Source organism: Barbus barbus, assembly GCF_936440315.1.
Source record: "Barbus barbus genome assembly, chromosome: 20".
Lineage (NCBI taxonomy): Eukaryota > Metazoa > Chordata > Actinopteri > Cypriniformes > Cyprinidae > Barbus > Barbus barbus.
Genome location: NC_136748.1, coordinates 26407921 through 26421926, shown reverse-complemented (window position 1 = coordinate 26421926; position 14006 = coordinate 26407921). Strand labels below are relative to the sequence as shown.

General features: G+C 38.8%; 2 protein-coding genes and 1 pseudogene across 4 annotated transcripts in view; 2 read left to right on the top strand and 1 right to left on the bottom strand.

Annotated features, from left to right (window-relative positions):
- The window catches only part of mapkbp1 (mitogen-activated protein kinase binding protein 1), a 58587-nt gene extending 50868 nt beyond the window's left edge, over positions 1 to 7719 (top strand). The window contains exons 23-30 of one of the 2 annotated variants that reach the window (XM_079443831.1): positions 67 to 191; positions 650 to 789; positions 893 to 1078; positions 1170 to 1245; positions 1358 to 1647; positions 1796 to 2683; positions 4822 to 4907; positions 5019 to 7719. In XM_079443831.1, the coding sequence (XP_079299957.1) occupies positions 67 to 191; positions 650 to 789; positions 893 to 1078; positions 1170 to 1245; positions 1358 to 1647; positions 1796 to 2683; positions 4822 to 4907; positions 5019 to 5273 (2046 nt within the window). In that variant the 3' untranslated portion in view covers positions 5274 to 7719. Of the gene's footprint in view, positions 1 to 66; positions 192 to 649; positions 790 to 892; positions 1079 to 1169; positions 1246 to 1357; positions 1648 to 1795; positions 2855 to 4821; positions 4908 to 5018 lie in introns of both variants that reach the window. The other variant, XM_079443830.1, reaches the window with a different exon arrangement.
- Positions 7720 to 7801: 82 nt separating this feature from the next.
- On the bottom strand, positions 7802 to 10232 carry LOC306886766 (bifunctional peptidase and (3S)-lysyl hydroxylase Jmjd7-like; annotated as a pseudogene). Its single transcript has 8 exons — positions 10229 to 10232; positions 9611 to 9764; positions 9270 to 9515; positions 9119 to 9175; positions 8556 to 8650; positions 8350 to 8430; positions 8071 to 8277; positions 7802 to 7943 (listed from the first exon to the last, which is right to left on the bottom strand). The product of its transcript is annotated as a bifunctional peptidase and (3S)-lysyl hydroxylase Jmjd7-like (transcript).
- A 433-nt stretch (positions 10233 to 10665) lies between these two features.
- tbpl2 (TATA box binding protein like 2) lies at positions 10666 to 13408 on the top strand (the record flags this gene model as incomplete). The annotated part of the gene is made up of 7 exons (XM_079444075.1): positions 10666 to 10713; positions 11132 to 11496; positions 11969 to 12056; positions 12310 to 12401; positions 12542 to 12712; positions 12818 to 12912; positions 13332 to 13408. 7 exons carry the CDS (start codon positions 10666 to 10668, stop codon positions 13406 to 13408), a joined length of 936 nt encoding a protein of 311 aa, XP_079300201.1.
- Positions 13409 to 14006: the final 598 nt, after the last annotated feature.

The following is a 14006-nucleotide window of genomic DNA, read 5'->3' as shown; positions in this document are numbered from 1 at the left end:
TGTGCTCATGAATGCAGACTGCTTTGTTTGTTCTGTCTCTTTTTGACTTGTGTATCTTCTCTGTAGGTACCTGAAGAGAATGAACCAGGAGGACAAGCACGTCCTCATTACATCAAACTGTCCCCTCAAACCCCAGAGACAGAAGTGCTGTATCCTGAGGGATGTGAAGACCAAATCAGTCTTGCTGGAAGGTCAGTAAAAACAATCTTAGTAGCTTATTTTATTTACACTATAGGTGTACATTTTCAATATACATTGATTAATTCTGACAACCTAACATTTCTTATTATTTCACACAAACTATCTTTAAAGGGATACTCCACCCTAAAACAGAAATTCAGTCATCAGTTACTCACCCACACGTGGTTCCAAACCTGTACGAGTTTCTTTCTTCTGTGGAGCACAAAGTTACTTTGAGAAATGTCTCACAACTGTTCCTAACTTTCTTCAAATTATCTTATTTTATGTTTAAGAAAATAAGTCATACAGGTTTGGAATGATATTACAGTGAGTAAATTAAGACAGAAATTTAATTTTTGGGTGGAGTATCTCTTTAATTGTGCAGTTAGAATTAATAAGATGATACAAAACACCGTTTTGAGATGATCCTCAAATTCCTGTCCGCTCCCTTCTTTTTGTTTGTGCATAGTGAGTATCAAGTGAAAAAGTTGCCCCATGGAGTGAGATGTGCTAAAGTGATCTCTTGTCCTGAGAAGCAGAGTCCAGACAGCGCCTGCTCTATGGAGTATTCTAGCAGTCGTCTCTCAAGTCCCGAACACCCTGGAGAAGGTATTTAAGAAAACTAAACTAGAAGACTTACACAATCATTTCAGTAATTGCAGTGGATCCTTGTTGAGATAAAGGAGTGTATATTTCCACATGTTCGTTGTAGACTCTGAGCCGACTGAGCCATTGAGTGTAGATGGAAACTCGTCAGAACTGGATATGGAAGATCTTGATGAGGAAGAAGAGGACAGCCTGAGGAAGAATGAGTTTCAGACTCCTGTACTTCAGACCCCAGACCAGGAGGCGTTTCTCAAGAGGCACTTTGCAAACCTGTCAGACCTCAATAACCCTGGTAGGGTGTTTGCACTGTACATGTTCATAATTTGCTAAAAACATTTTTCTTTAATGTTAATGTGAGTTCTCATACTCTTTTTCTTTGGCAGCAAGTCCAACCAGAGTAACTCCAAATATCTCTGACAGCATGTCATCAAAGTTTTTCTCTCAGAACTCTCCTAGCAGGTAAGAAACAGTCACCCTTTGACCAAATCCCTTCCGACCGTGACATCTATTTTCAATGATATTTGGACTTCTGAGGGGCAAACATGACCATGCTCTGCCCTTTCTTTACCAGAACTCCATTCCTGTTCCCCTCAAACAAAAGCAGTGACATTAAAACCACCAGTGGAGTAGTACGGCCTCTTATCTCAGAGGTGCGGCCCCTTATGGAGAATAAGAGTCCAGGCAAACAGCAGGAATCCCATGGAACTGAGAGGACAGCAGGTCAACGTTTAATTCAGAAGAAACGCACACCCATCATGGATTCCCGCAGACTGATCAGCCCTGTCGCTAAAGCTGCCGCGAGTCACAACAGTTCTGCAGGCATGAGGAAAGCTCAGTCTATCCACAACATCTCCTCAGAGGGTAAATCTTCCATGAACTTGCGCTACTCAATATGGTGATATGGAGTATTTCACATTTAGGTTTTAGGGTATTGTTTTGCATTAGTTACTCCATGGGGCTTGTCTTCTTTACTCACATTATTCACTTGTTTCCTCCCTCTTCTGATCAGCTGATGTGGTCCAGACATCCAGTCGTCCTTCTAAAGAAATCCATCCACAGCCGCAGACTCCAGACCACCAACAGACGCAAAGACCACGGCGTTCCCTTCCTACCGTCCCGCTCATCAGCCCCACGACTGCCCTGCCAAAAGACATCACCACACCTACCAAATCCAAATCCCGTTCCTACATGAGTCCTACCACTAGCTCTATGGCCAAGATGTCCCGCTCTGTTTCTATGGGTGACAACTTGAATGTGTTAGAGCTAGAAGACACAGGATCTTCAGACCTACGCCGGGGCTCAAGTTCGGATACTTCCAACCCTTGGAGCACCTCCCAAAGCAAGCCCACCACTCCTGTTGCCCAGGTTTCATCCCCTAATACGTCGGCATCCCCATTTCCAGGCCTCTCCATGCCCCATGCAGCAGTCACACCCACGTTGAGCACTGGCTCAACTAGAAACTCTTCCTCTAAAGGTCTTCAGGTCAAACTGACTGGCAGTGCTCGACCACTACTCCATATAGACATTCCTAATCCTCTTCCAGATAAACCCTTGTTATCTTCCCTCTCGCCATGCCGCATGACCCCCAAACCTGTACAAAAGGAAAAGGAGTCATCAAGTAGAGCTCCCACAACTCCCTCTTCAAATCCTGGAGCAGTTCACCTGTCCAACAGCATTGTACAACCGGTCGCAGCTGTTTGTTTGAGTCCATCTGAAACCCCAGACCAGATTGAGCTTAGTATGGTACTTGTTCCCAGCCAGACAAAGAATTTATTGGAAGATGAACTCCACTCACACACAGAGCTGAGAAAAGAGGACACCTCCAAGACTGAGTGCCCTCCCATGAGCCGGTGCAGTCTAAGTCTTCTTCAGTCTTCCTCAGGATCTCAAGATTCAGGTTTGCCAGGACTTCAGTCTTCCCTTGTTCCATCTTCTGTTCTTCTACGGCTTGGGCTGTCTAAACACTTCTTTACTAAATGGCTCTGGCCTCTCTCATCCTCTACCTCCTCCATCACATCCTTCATCTCTTCTTCACCCTCTTCACCCATTAACCATTACCACCTGCAGGGTGAGGCATGCTCCTTCTAACACTTGCTGTAACGTCTATCCTCTAATCCAGTGGTACTCAACCAGTTAATAGGCCATTTATTTGACATGTATTTTGCTCATTGAAACAATTTCTATTCCAAATGGACGATCCTCAAAACATTAACATGATTTACACAAGTAGAACCTTTTTGGATTAGCATCATTTGTTGGAACATTCCTACCAACAAATTATTGTCCTCTTCTTTTAGATTTCAAGCCAGGAACAGCATAATATTAACTAATAATTTCTAGGGTAGGATTAGGTTAGGGCAGGGGTGTCCAAACTCGGAGGGGCCACTGTTCTGCATAGTTTAGCTAATCAAGCTCTTACTAGGCATACTAGAATCTTCCAGGCAGGTGTGTTGAGGCAAGTTGGAGCTAAACTGTGCAGGCCACTGGCCCTCCAGGACAAAGTCTGGACGCCTCTGGGTGTCCAATTTCCTGGGAGCCACTTTCCTGCAGGGTTTAGCTTCATCACACTTGCCTGGAAGTTTCTAGTGATCCTGAAAACCTTGATTAGCTTGTCCAGGTGTGTTTAATTAGGGCTACAGCTAAAGTCTGCTGGAAGGGGCCTCCTTCAGGAACAGGATTGGACACCCCTGGATTACGTCAAGGGTATCCTTCTGATTTTACAGTAGGGCAGTGTTGCCAAGTCCACGGACTACTTTAACACTGTTGCCATGGGTTAATTTTCATGTCCGTGTGTTGAAGTGACCCTAATAATGTGATATTTAGCCCCTGGAATGCGAATTGCACCAGGGGAACCCTACCAAATACATGTATTTTTAGCCCCCGGAACGCAATTTTTACACGATTGGGCTAGTTTTGGGTAGCAATTGGGTGGGTTTTGTTGTGAAAGAGAACTCATTTCGCTATATGCGCATGTCTGAGAGACTGTTTCTGAGCTCTGTCAGAGAGGTGCATGCACATGAAGATGGTGCTCATAGTTATTTTTTCCTCTTTATAGGCCTTAAACGGTTAAATACACACACTTGTATGTGTCAAAATGCCCATCTTTGCAAGTATCCTCTTAAACACTGTAATTTAAGTCCTAAGTGAAAGCAAACAGCTGAGAAAGAAAACATGTACCAGTATACTGGATCCGGGCAGCTCCTAAAGGGACATCGGTCTAATATTCCTGCTGTCTGTCATTCATGTTAATCAAACAACAAAAGAGAGACATTCTCTCACTGTTCTTGACTAAATAAGTTTTGTAACTTTAAGAAGAAATATATTTAATTTACACACTGAAGAATATGCAGTGTTTTATACAGTTAATTACAATGTATGTAGCATTTCTTGTTTATTTGTTCTACTGTAGTTTTTTGTCCTATTGCTTGTAATTATTTTTATTTATTCTTATTTAATCACTGACGGTTTAATTGTCTTTTTTATTGTAGGTTTTTTTTTATTTAGGCTAGTATTAGTTTTTTGTGATATTGACACTGGTAACAAGAATTATGACATTTCTGTGGTATCAAAAAAGCCTTATTTAAAGCAAAAATAACTATATCATGATATATATCGTTGCCGTGAAAGAAAATTAATTGTATCGTGATTTTGGTCATATCGCCCACCCCTACTCCAGGAGCAAAACTGTATCTGGAACAACATCCCTACCAACCAGTCATTAACCTCTGGTCTTTAGGACAAGGTCCTGCAACAATGTTCTTATGATTAACCATTTCCCTCTGGTTTAAAAATTAGGGTTAGGGTTGTTCTTGGTTAATTGGAATGTTGTTCCATGAACAACGAATGATGTTAATCCATGTCATATTTCTGTAAATCACTTGTGGTGAGTACCACTGCACAAAATCATTTTCCATGAATTATAGTTCTCAGATTTACTTTTCTTTGTATGCTGTCAGTCAAAATTGTATGTTTTTGTTGCTCAGCTCATTTTAAGGCACAGTATGACTCTAACAGAGCTCGGTTTCTCCTCTGCAGACACATCTCTCAGTGTGGATTCTTGTAGGCTGGCTGCCAATGAATTGCAAAGCAGTTTTAAAAGAGCCTCCCACCTCTACAAAATGGTAGGTTATCATTTGGCCACATTCACATGTAATTGTAGAGTAGGCTGCACTTCAGCCCACACGTCTGCCTTAACTGAATCTAACTTTACATATGTGTGTGCGCTCCTGTAGCTAAGCAACTCCACCGACTCCAGTGAGGAGCAGCAGGAGATGGCACATGTGCTGGCCGAAGCATTTGAGGCTATGAGAGATGATCTGAATTGCCTGCCACCATGCACTCCTTCAAGATCTCCCAGCACTTGCACTGTGCGCACATTAGCTAACAGTGATGCAACATTAGGTGACGACAGGACACTTGCCCTTTTAGAGCAGTACTCCAGACTGCTGCTCAGCGCAGTGGAGAAGAGGATGGACAACAAAATCTGATTTCTAAGTGCGCTGTGGCTGCAACAGGATACCAAGCCATGAGACTGCACAGCAGACTCTTTTAAATATCGAGGAGCTTTTAATAAAGAGATTGAAAAGAAATTCCACTATTCTACCTCCCTGTTTAGCATGCTACTAAGGCAGCAGCACACCCCTGACTTTTCTCACCCCTTTGCAAAATGTTGTGCCCTGCTATTAAAAACGCATCCAGATAGTTTGGCCATCGTAACTTTTGAATGACCTACACTGCATCGGGGAGAGTAATTGATTATATGGTTTTCTGCATGGTACAGCAAAATGGATTCAGTGGTTATATCGTCTATAAGCAGTTTTATATGGATACACTATTCTGTCATGTGTAAAAACAAACTGTTGTTGAGAGGAATCTCCAGCAACCACCATTTATTTGAACATTGTGTTTGATATTTTCAGAAATTCTCAGTGCTCTCTTTCGAAGGGACCGGTATCCCTGGAAGTCTTAGCAAGGCAGATTTGTCTCACTTTTACCTTTTATTATGGAATGATTTTTATACTGTATGTTGTATCTGTGCTGATACTCTCAAGTTGAATTGGGATGTTGGGGTTTATATTTATTCTCATGTGATAGGTCAACGAGTCGCACAGAGGCTCTTCAATGTTTGTTTGTTGGATAGTATCAATGTCCTGATGCCCAGCAGTCAGGTGGGGTGCCAGAGAAAAAATTGGGTAATTTGAAGGATGATTTTGTATTGTTTTATTTGCAGGAATTTCTTGTACTTGAATGGTAACTGTCTCATGGATACGGGTGCCTTAATCTCGACCAGCAATTTGCTTGAAGAAATGAATCTGGCATTTGTAATTCAAGCAGGTTATATATCGAAATGATCAGTGATATTAGGATGTTGTCCACCTCTAATTGATTAATTCTAGGTTGCAGATTGTGACAAAAACAAAACTGCCATAAAAACACTGAACTGAATAGATTGTTCTGGTGACACTGATAGAGTTGCAATAACCAAGTAGATAATGTTTTTTGAACTTTTGTGCACAAATTATGAGAACGGTTTACAAATTTGACAACTTTGGTTTTGAAAATAACCTTATCCTGAAAATCATTTTTACAGAAAAACGTATGACTTCTTAAAGGTGTTTTATTGTTATGTGATGTGCTGTTATTTTCCCAAGAGCTAAACAAAACAGTCACTCTGTATTCCAGTCTTTCCCACAATCCATTGCTAACTAGGTTTAGGTGTTGGCTCTCTGACCTCTGCTTGAAACCGTTCCTCTTTTTCTGTGATAATATTGATAATGTACAGTAAGGCACTTTTTTTGTCATTAAGCTTAATTCAAAATGATGGTGTAACATGTTAAGTGTACTGTAACTTCTTATATAAATGGACCTGCACATATTTTATAGTGTCCAGCTCTTCTACTGATACAAATCTAAGTTATAGCCAGGTGCACACTGCACGATTTTGGGATCTTAAAAGATTTTTTTGTCGACGGGACAAATTAACAGTCTTTGATCGCTTGATGTCGTCAGTGGTGACCAAAGATTTATATCATAGAGCCTGACATAAAATACTGTCGACATGGCTTTTTCTCACAGGTGTCTCATTGTATGATCTGACATTTAAAAAAAAAAAGTTGCACAGCGTACACCCAGCTTAAGTCAGCACTGCAACTAGTTCAGCTGCAACTTGCCTGGTGTCTGAAATGCATAAATTGTATTTATTGTCTTGATGCTTAGTTCCACCTCTATCACGTTCTCTTGTACTTTTGGTACAAATTTATTAACAATGAAAGATGCAAAATGTGCAATTGCAACAATAATGCAAATTTTTACATACCCTTTTCACCAATGGCAGATTGCACTGGCAGTCTTGTGGTAAAATAGATTTATTTACACACATTATTGTATGCAACTCTTGCCAGATCATGACAAGTTCTATGGCTTTAAGCAAGACTGAAAATGCATGAGATGAAAAATGATATAACGTAAGCCCAAACAGATTTGATTTAGCTAGCTAGTGATGTAGCAGAAGTGAAAACCGTACAGTAGGATTGCATCAGTAACAAAAGTACTGTGTGGGAATCCGCATGAATACTCTACATATGCATGATGAAAGGCAGAATTTAGGGTTGGCTCTCTCCCTGAACTAGAATGCATGGTTGTATGCTTGACCTGCTCCTCATGAACAATCATTCAAACCTTCCGCTTTCAGCGCTATCTCTGTGGTGACCAGCTCTGCTTTCATCTAGCCTATTGTCAATTGATCAAGATGTTTTCTAGCATTACAGATGGACCAGTGCTCTCTAAGACTGTTTCTTTTTGGAAACTTGTGACTTTGTCTTACCTTTTGCTCCAAACCGAAGTCAAGTGTTTCTATTCTCAGTGTTTATACAATCTGTCACCTGAAATCTCTCAGAGAACATAAAACAAATAAAACTGTATTTATTACATGTTAAACTGCATTGTTTATTGCAATATATTTTCTATATCATAAAAAATGCACATGCATATCTCAAGAAGTCTCCACATGTAAAGCCAGCAGCTGTTGATAATTGATTATATCAACCAAATCTTCACCTTTGAACAGTCTCACAGTGATCCAACAGTGTTTGTCAAGGACCCCACAAGCTGGAAATAATTGTACTTGATATCATATTCCATATCATACCAGAAATTCACTGTCGAGACAAAAAGAGCAGTTTCATTCATGATTAGTTTCATTGTAGGACATAAGTAAAGTACAGAACAAAACTTGCAAGCCACGTTGGTATTGTTTGCAATATTATTAGCGGTCAAATCACCAACCCGCTATGCAGCCATGAGACTGTCTAACGTGGTGGAACCACAGGGAGGGCAGGTAGAACATCTCTCCAGCTTTCACACTGCAGAGTAGAGGTTTAGCCAGCCTGTAGGAGGGATATGGCTCATAATTTGGGTTCAGGGGGTCTAGAGGTATCCAGGGCACCTGAAAGATTGCAGGATTAATTTTTATAAAGGTTTTAAAACATATTTCTAACATGCATAATCATAAAATGAATGTAAAGTATACAATTGCATTTCAATAAGCATTTATAAATTATGAACTCACTTTGGTTGAATCTTCCTCATCTACTATTTCAAAGTTGCCGTCTTCTTTCTGTCTGTATGTCGCTGGCTGGTAAAGCTCTATGTTGAGGAAATAATACACAATGCCAATAGATATTCCTGAGGCCATTTTCTTGTTAAAAAGCATTCAGTTTTCAAGCTAAGCAAGAAAAATAAAATAGCTGGATAAAGAAACAGCTTCTTACCATAGGGTATGCAAGGTCTATCAGTCGGCGGAAGCAAATAAACTCTTTCTGTCCAGAGATCACACAGTACAGATTCTCATAATGAGATTTATGCACTACAGAGAAAAAAAGGTGTTTGCTTACATAAATTAGTGTTTAAAGCAGTGGGTTTCAATCTTTTTGACTACATTGCCCCCTATTGTCCACAACAATATTTAAAGGCCTGTGTATACATGGAGAAGGGTATTATAAAATATATTTTTTAATTTACAATAACATATTTTAGAGCTTGCCCTAGCTAGAAAAATGGATATTCATTATTAAAATACCCATGTCGTTTTATGATTTTAGTCATTTACATGACTTTTCCATATCAAGGATTCATACTTTTAAAATGAGGCTGCCTCATATATAAGATTTATTCCTCATATATGATTTCTGTGGAAATTCTGGTTCTTTAATGAAAAACTAAAACATTTGTTGATGGGGGTGAATTTAATATTTTTAATGTTAATGCTTGTTTTGGTCCGCTGGTTAAAAGTTTACAATATTTTACGTTTACGAACAAATGAAGACAAACTCACTCGATGTGACAGCGCTTTCCTCCCCAAGCCAGAAATTTACAGCATCAGGCTGTTTTCCTAAATGATAAAAATCCACATTTCACATTATTCAGCCATTCTCCAATCAAATGCACATTCAAGTAGATACTGAATGCAAAATGTGTGGACTTACCAAGAGCTTCACTCATCCAGGGGATGTGAGTCTGTACATCTCCCGTCAGCTCCGGTAACTCCTCAGTCAGATTTGAGCATTGCTTCTGAACGTAAAACACACCACTGCTCTTCACCTTCTCCTCAATGATATCCAGCAGAGAGCTAAAGGTCATCTGACGCTCCTCTGGCATCACAAAGCGATCCCCGTTCACGGCATCCGTTTGGAGTGACAGCCACACTGATGACTTTGGAGCCCACTTTCTCTCTGCACAAATATGATAAAAAAAAGTTTGCAGAAACAGGGGTGTAAAGTTAATACATTAGAACTCTCAGGCTGATCTGATCATCTGATTGGCTCACCTGAGATATGTGGGGTTCCATTTAGACAAAGCTGGCCAATCACTGAAGGCATTGCGAATGATGCATGGCTTGTTGGGACCAATCCAGTCACGATAAAACTGAAGTGGAGATAGGGGCCCGTCCAAGTATGGCACTGCATCATGAAGATAAAGCTCTATGGAAGAAAAGACACTGATATAAGTCTTTACAAGAATTTCAACAAAATGTTTTTAACATCATGCCATGCACAAAAAACAGCCTTACAGTAACATTGTTTTTGTAACAATTTAGCCCAATTTTACATACTTCTTTTAATTAAGAGGTAAGGTATGTTATGAACATATGATATGGTATGGTGCAGAAGATATATTTTTCTATTGCACCAAAATATATAATTTAACAAAAAATGATAAGTAGTTTGTAAATATTCTATTGCATGAAAATTATCGATATATATATATTTGTCTGTCTGTTTTTTATGGTCATATGAATGATTATTGTAAGTGTTCAAATATTAATATAAACTCACCCCGAGAAATTTCTCAAGCATTCTTTAACTGCATCCATAACACTATCCACATTTCTATAAAACTAATACTGACTAGTGATTTTTCCCAAGCCTCCGTCTGCTTAAAATACCCATAATATAATTTCTTCCCATGCATGCCAACCTATTCATACTATACAATAAACTATTAATGCTTTGAAATGATATGTGACAGCTCACATGCAGCTTTCACGACGTTTGACTTCTGCTCATGCGCAAAACAGCGTCGTCTCTGTCTCCCTCTACTGGCCGGAGACTGCACTTCAGGAAAATATATTTATTTATGTTTTTAAAGTAACAAAAAAGGGTTATTTTGTTAGCGCAAAATGCAACAAAAATAGATATTTTTTGTTTGATTAAATTTTTTTTTTTTGAGAACTAACTCATTAGTTTCGATGACCTGATTTGTCACGCCTCTGTGAGTAGCTTCACACTTGACGCCAATTAGATTACATCCACAGGTAACACTACAGCACTGTTGTTGGGATTTTTTTGCAAATCTGATTTCTTCCAATGGACTTTAAGGAACATGGATGAGGAGGCATCTCTCGAAAATTATTTTGACGAGTCTATTGCTGTAAGTTGTGAAATAAATGGCTGAAATGCCATGCCAAATGAAGTCTTTGTTAGCCGAAAACATAATCTTATCGAGATGCACTCAAGTCTGCATGCTCTTATAACAAATGAAGTAATTATAAATAAGAAAATCAACATATTTAAGAGGAAATATCAAATAAATAAATACATTTGAAACCTTACTATAGAAATGGAAAAAATTGACTAATTAATAAAATAAAATGTTTCAAATTAAATTAAAATATGACTAAAATATTGCACTTTAAAATGTTAACAATGTATTTAAACGATTTATTTAAAAAAATGTCCTTGTCATTTATGTATTCATTTATTTATTTGGAAGTTTGTTTCCCTTTAACAATATATGGTGCTTTTTAAGTCTATAATGTATTATTGTTATCTTTTGTTGTTCTCCTAAGGGTGCATCTGATTACATCTTTGAGGGGGATCTGGGCCTACAGGATCCAGCTCCACAGCTCCAAGATTCCTCTTTCCTGTCTTCTTTAACCTCTCAAGAGAAAGATCTCACTGAAGACTTGGACCTGAGCTTCTTACCAGATGAACTGGGTGCTCAAGATGAGCCGTCACAGGCTGAGAATCTCAGCAGGAATGAAGACAGCGGCATTTACACCGACTGTCCTCCGAGAGAGTCGACAGAGGAAGAGACTGACACCAATAATTCTGCACAAAACGCCTCGCAGTTCAATCTCCCGATGACTCCCATGACCCCTATGACCCCCATGACCCCAGTGGCAGAGAGTTCAGGCATCATCCCGCAATTACAGTAAGGCATTTTATGGAAAAAATGGGAAGTATGTGTATCCGGGATTCTTTTTAACATCTTATGGCATCATATAATCCCAAAACTTGCTACATTCTTAAAAACAAAAGTTCTTTATTGGGTTCCATGAAGAACCTTTTTAACATCTGTGCAACCTTTCAATTCCACAAAAAGTTCTTTATAATGGAAAAAGGTTTGATTATATAAAGGTTAGATTATTAAAATGTGCTTCACACTAAGAAGAAATTATTATTTTAAGAACTTTTCACTGAAAGGTTCTTTGGGGAAATTTTGGAAGCTTTATTTTTGTAAAATGTATAAAATGCTTTAACTCCATGATTTAAGTAAACCACATGTCTGTAGTAAGTTAGTTACAATAGAATCCTTTGCACGTCTTTAAATATAGAGTTATTACTTTTGAACCACCAGCCATTGCATATACTATATTTCCAAACCTGTTTTTGATCATACACAGGAATATTGTGTCAACAGTGAACCTTGCTTGCCCTCTGAATCTCAAATCCATTGCACTTCAAGCTCGAAATGCTGAATACAACCCAAAGGTACTTTTCTACTGTAGTTTATATATGCAACACTATTTAGAAGTGTATAAAGTCATATACAAAACACACATTTGTGTAGCTTTCTTAAAGGAAAAGTTCTTGTAAATTTTGTCATTGGTTATTCTGTATGCTGTTGATATAAGGATGAGTAAAAATAAATGACAAGAGTTTCTATTTTGGCGGGAACTCTTCCTTTAACTTTGTTTTAGGTGCATTTTTCAGTAGCATAACTCCAAACTTTGCCTATGTATAGCGTTTTGCTGCTGTTATAATGAGGATCCGTGAACCAAGAACTACTGCTCTCATATTCAGCTCTGGGAAAATGGTCTGCACTGGGGCCAAGAGGTATACATAATATATATTCAGAACTCTAACTATAATGCATTAGGGTTGCACAACTGTAAAATAGATCAACTTAGCTCTATGTTAGTCTCACATGTGTCTTTTACCCTATATTTGCCTTTCCCTTTGTTTATCTTTCCAAGCAGTGAGGAGCAATCTCGCCTTGCTGCACGGAAATATGCCCGGGTGGTACAGAAACTTGGTTTCCCTGCCAAATTCCTTGACTTTAAAATCCAAAACATGGTTGGAAGTTGTGACGTCTGCTTTCCTATCCGCTTAGAAGGCCTGGTCCTCACTCACCAGCAGTTCAGCAGGTCTGGACAGGCATCTGTCTGTCTGTCATAATTAAGTTTGATGGTTACTGGCCCACAATATAAGTGGCCTTGGAACATCTGTCTTTAACCATTTTACCCCTCCAGCTATGAGCCAGAGTTGTTTCCTGGATTGATATATCGCATGGTGAAGCCACGTATTGTGCTGCTGATTTTTGTGTCTGGAAAAGTTGTGCTCACAGGTATAGTTGATATATAGTCTGATTCACTAGTCTAATCTCACATAGTCCAATCTTAAAGGAATAGTTCACCCAAAAATGAAAAATTAGCTGAAAATGTACTCGCCCTCAGGCCATCCAAGAGTTTGTTTCCTCATTGGAACAGATTTGGAAATATTTAGCATTACATGATTAATTGCTCACCAATGGATGGGTGCCGTCAGAATGAGAGTCTAAACAGCTGGAAAAAACATCACAATAATCTACAAGTAATCCACATGGCTCCAGTTCATCAATTAACATCTTTGAAGTAAAAAGCTGCATGTTTATAAAAAACAAATATCCAAATCATAAGCAAATTTTCATTTTTTGGTTACTATTCCAAGCATTGCATTGAAATTGTTTGACAAAACTCATTCTCTTCATATTATTTTGGTTTTTAGGTGCGAAAGAGCGGTCAGAGATCTATGAAGCCTTTGAAAATATTTACCCCATCCTGAAAGGGTTCAGGAAGCAGTAAAAATGCTGCACTTACACGTGGTGCATGTGAATATTTGTCTATAATGATATGCCTCGTATCCATATATGAGTGGTGCTTGAAAGGTTTGAATGCAATAATCAAAACTTTACACATTATTGCGCTTTGTTTAATGTCTTTGTTTACTTTGTGTTGTCTACATTAGTGAGGGTTGCTGAAATAACAGAGCAAACCAGAGCTTACTGTGAAAAGTAAATGTTTTGTTAAAATTTTCAGCTTTGCCTTATGTGGGCTCTCATATGGAGACATGTCCACTTGGGTTATGACTATGTTCTGTCCCTTTCGTACATGTTGAACTGATATTTGCTGATGCAGGTAAATAAACTTTCAACACTTCTCTTTAGCAAAGTCAGTTAAATTAAATTAAGCTTTATTTCCTATATATTTATATATCTTGTGAAAAGTACTCCAATATTCTTGACTTGCAACAATTCTTTTTTTAATACTGTTTTCTGTGTGTGTGTGTGTGTGTGCTATTGTGGGGAACCTGACATTTTTGACAGGCCAGTCCCCAGGAGGGGAAGAAAAAATATTAAAAATAGTAAATGATGTTTATCTGAAAGTGTAACAATGCAAACAG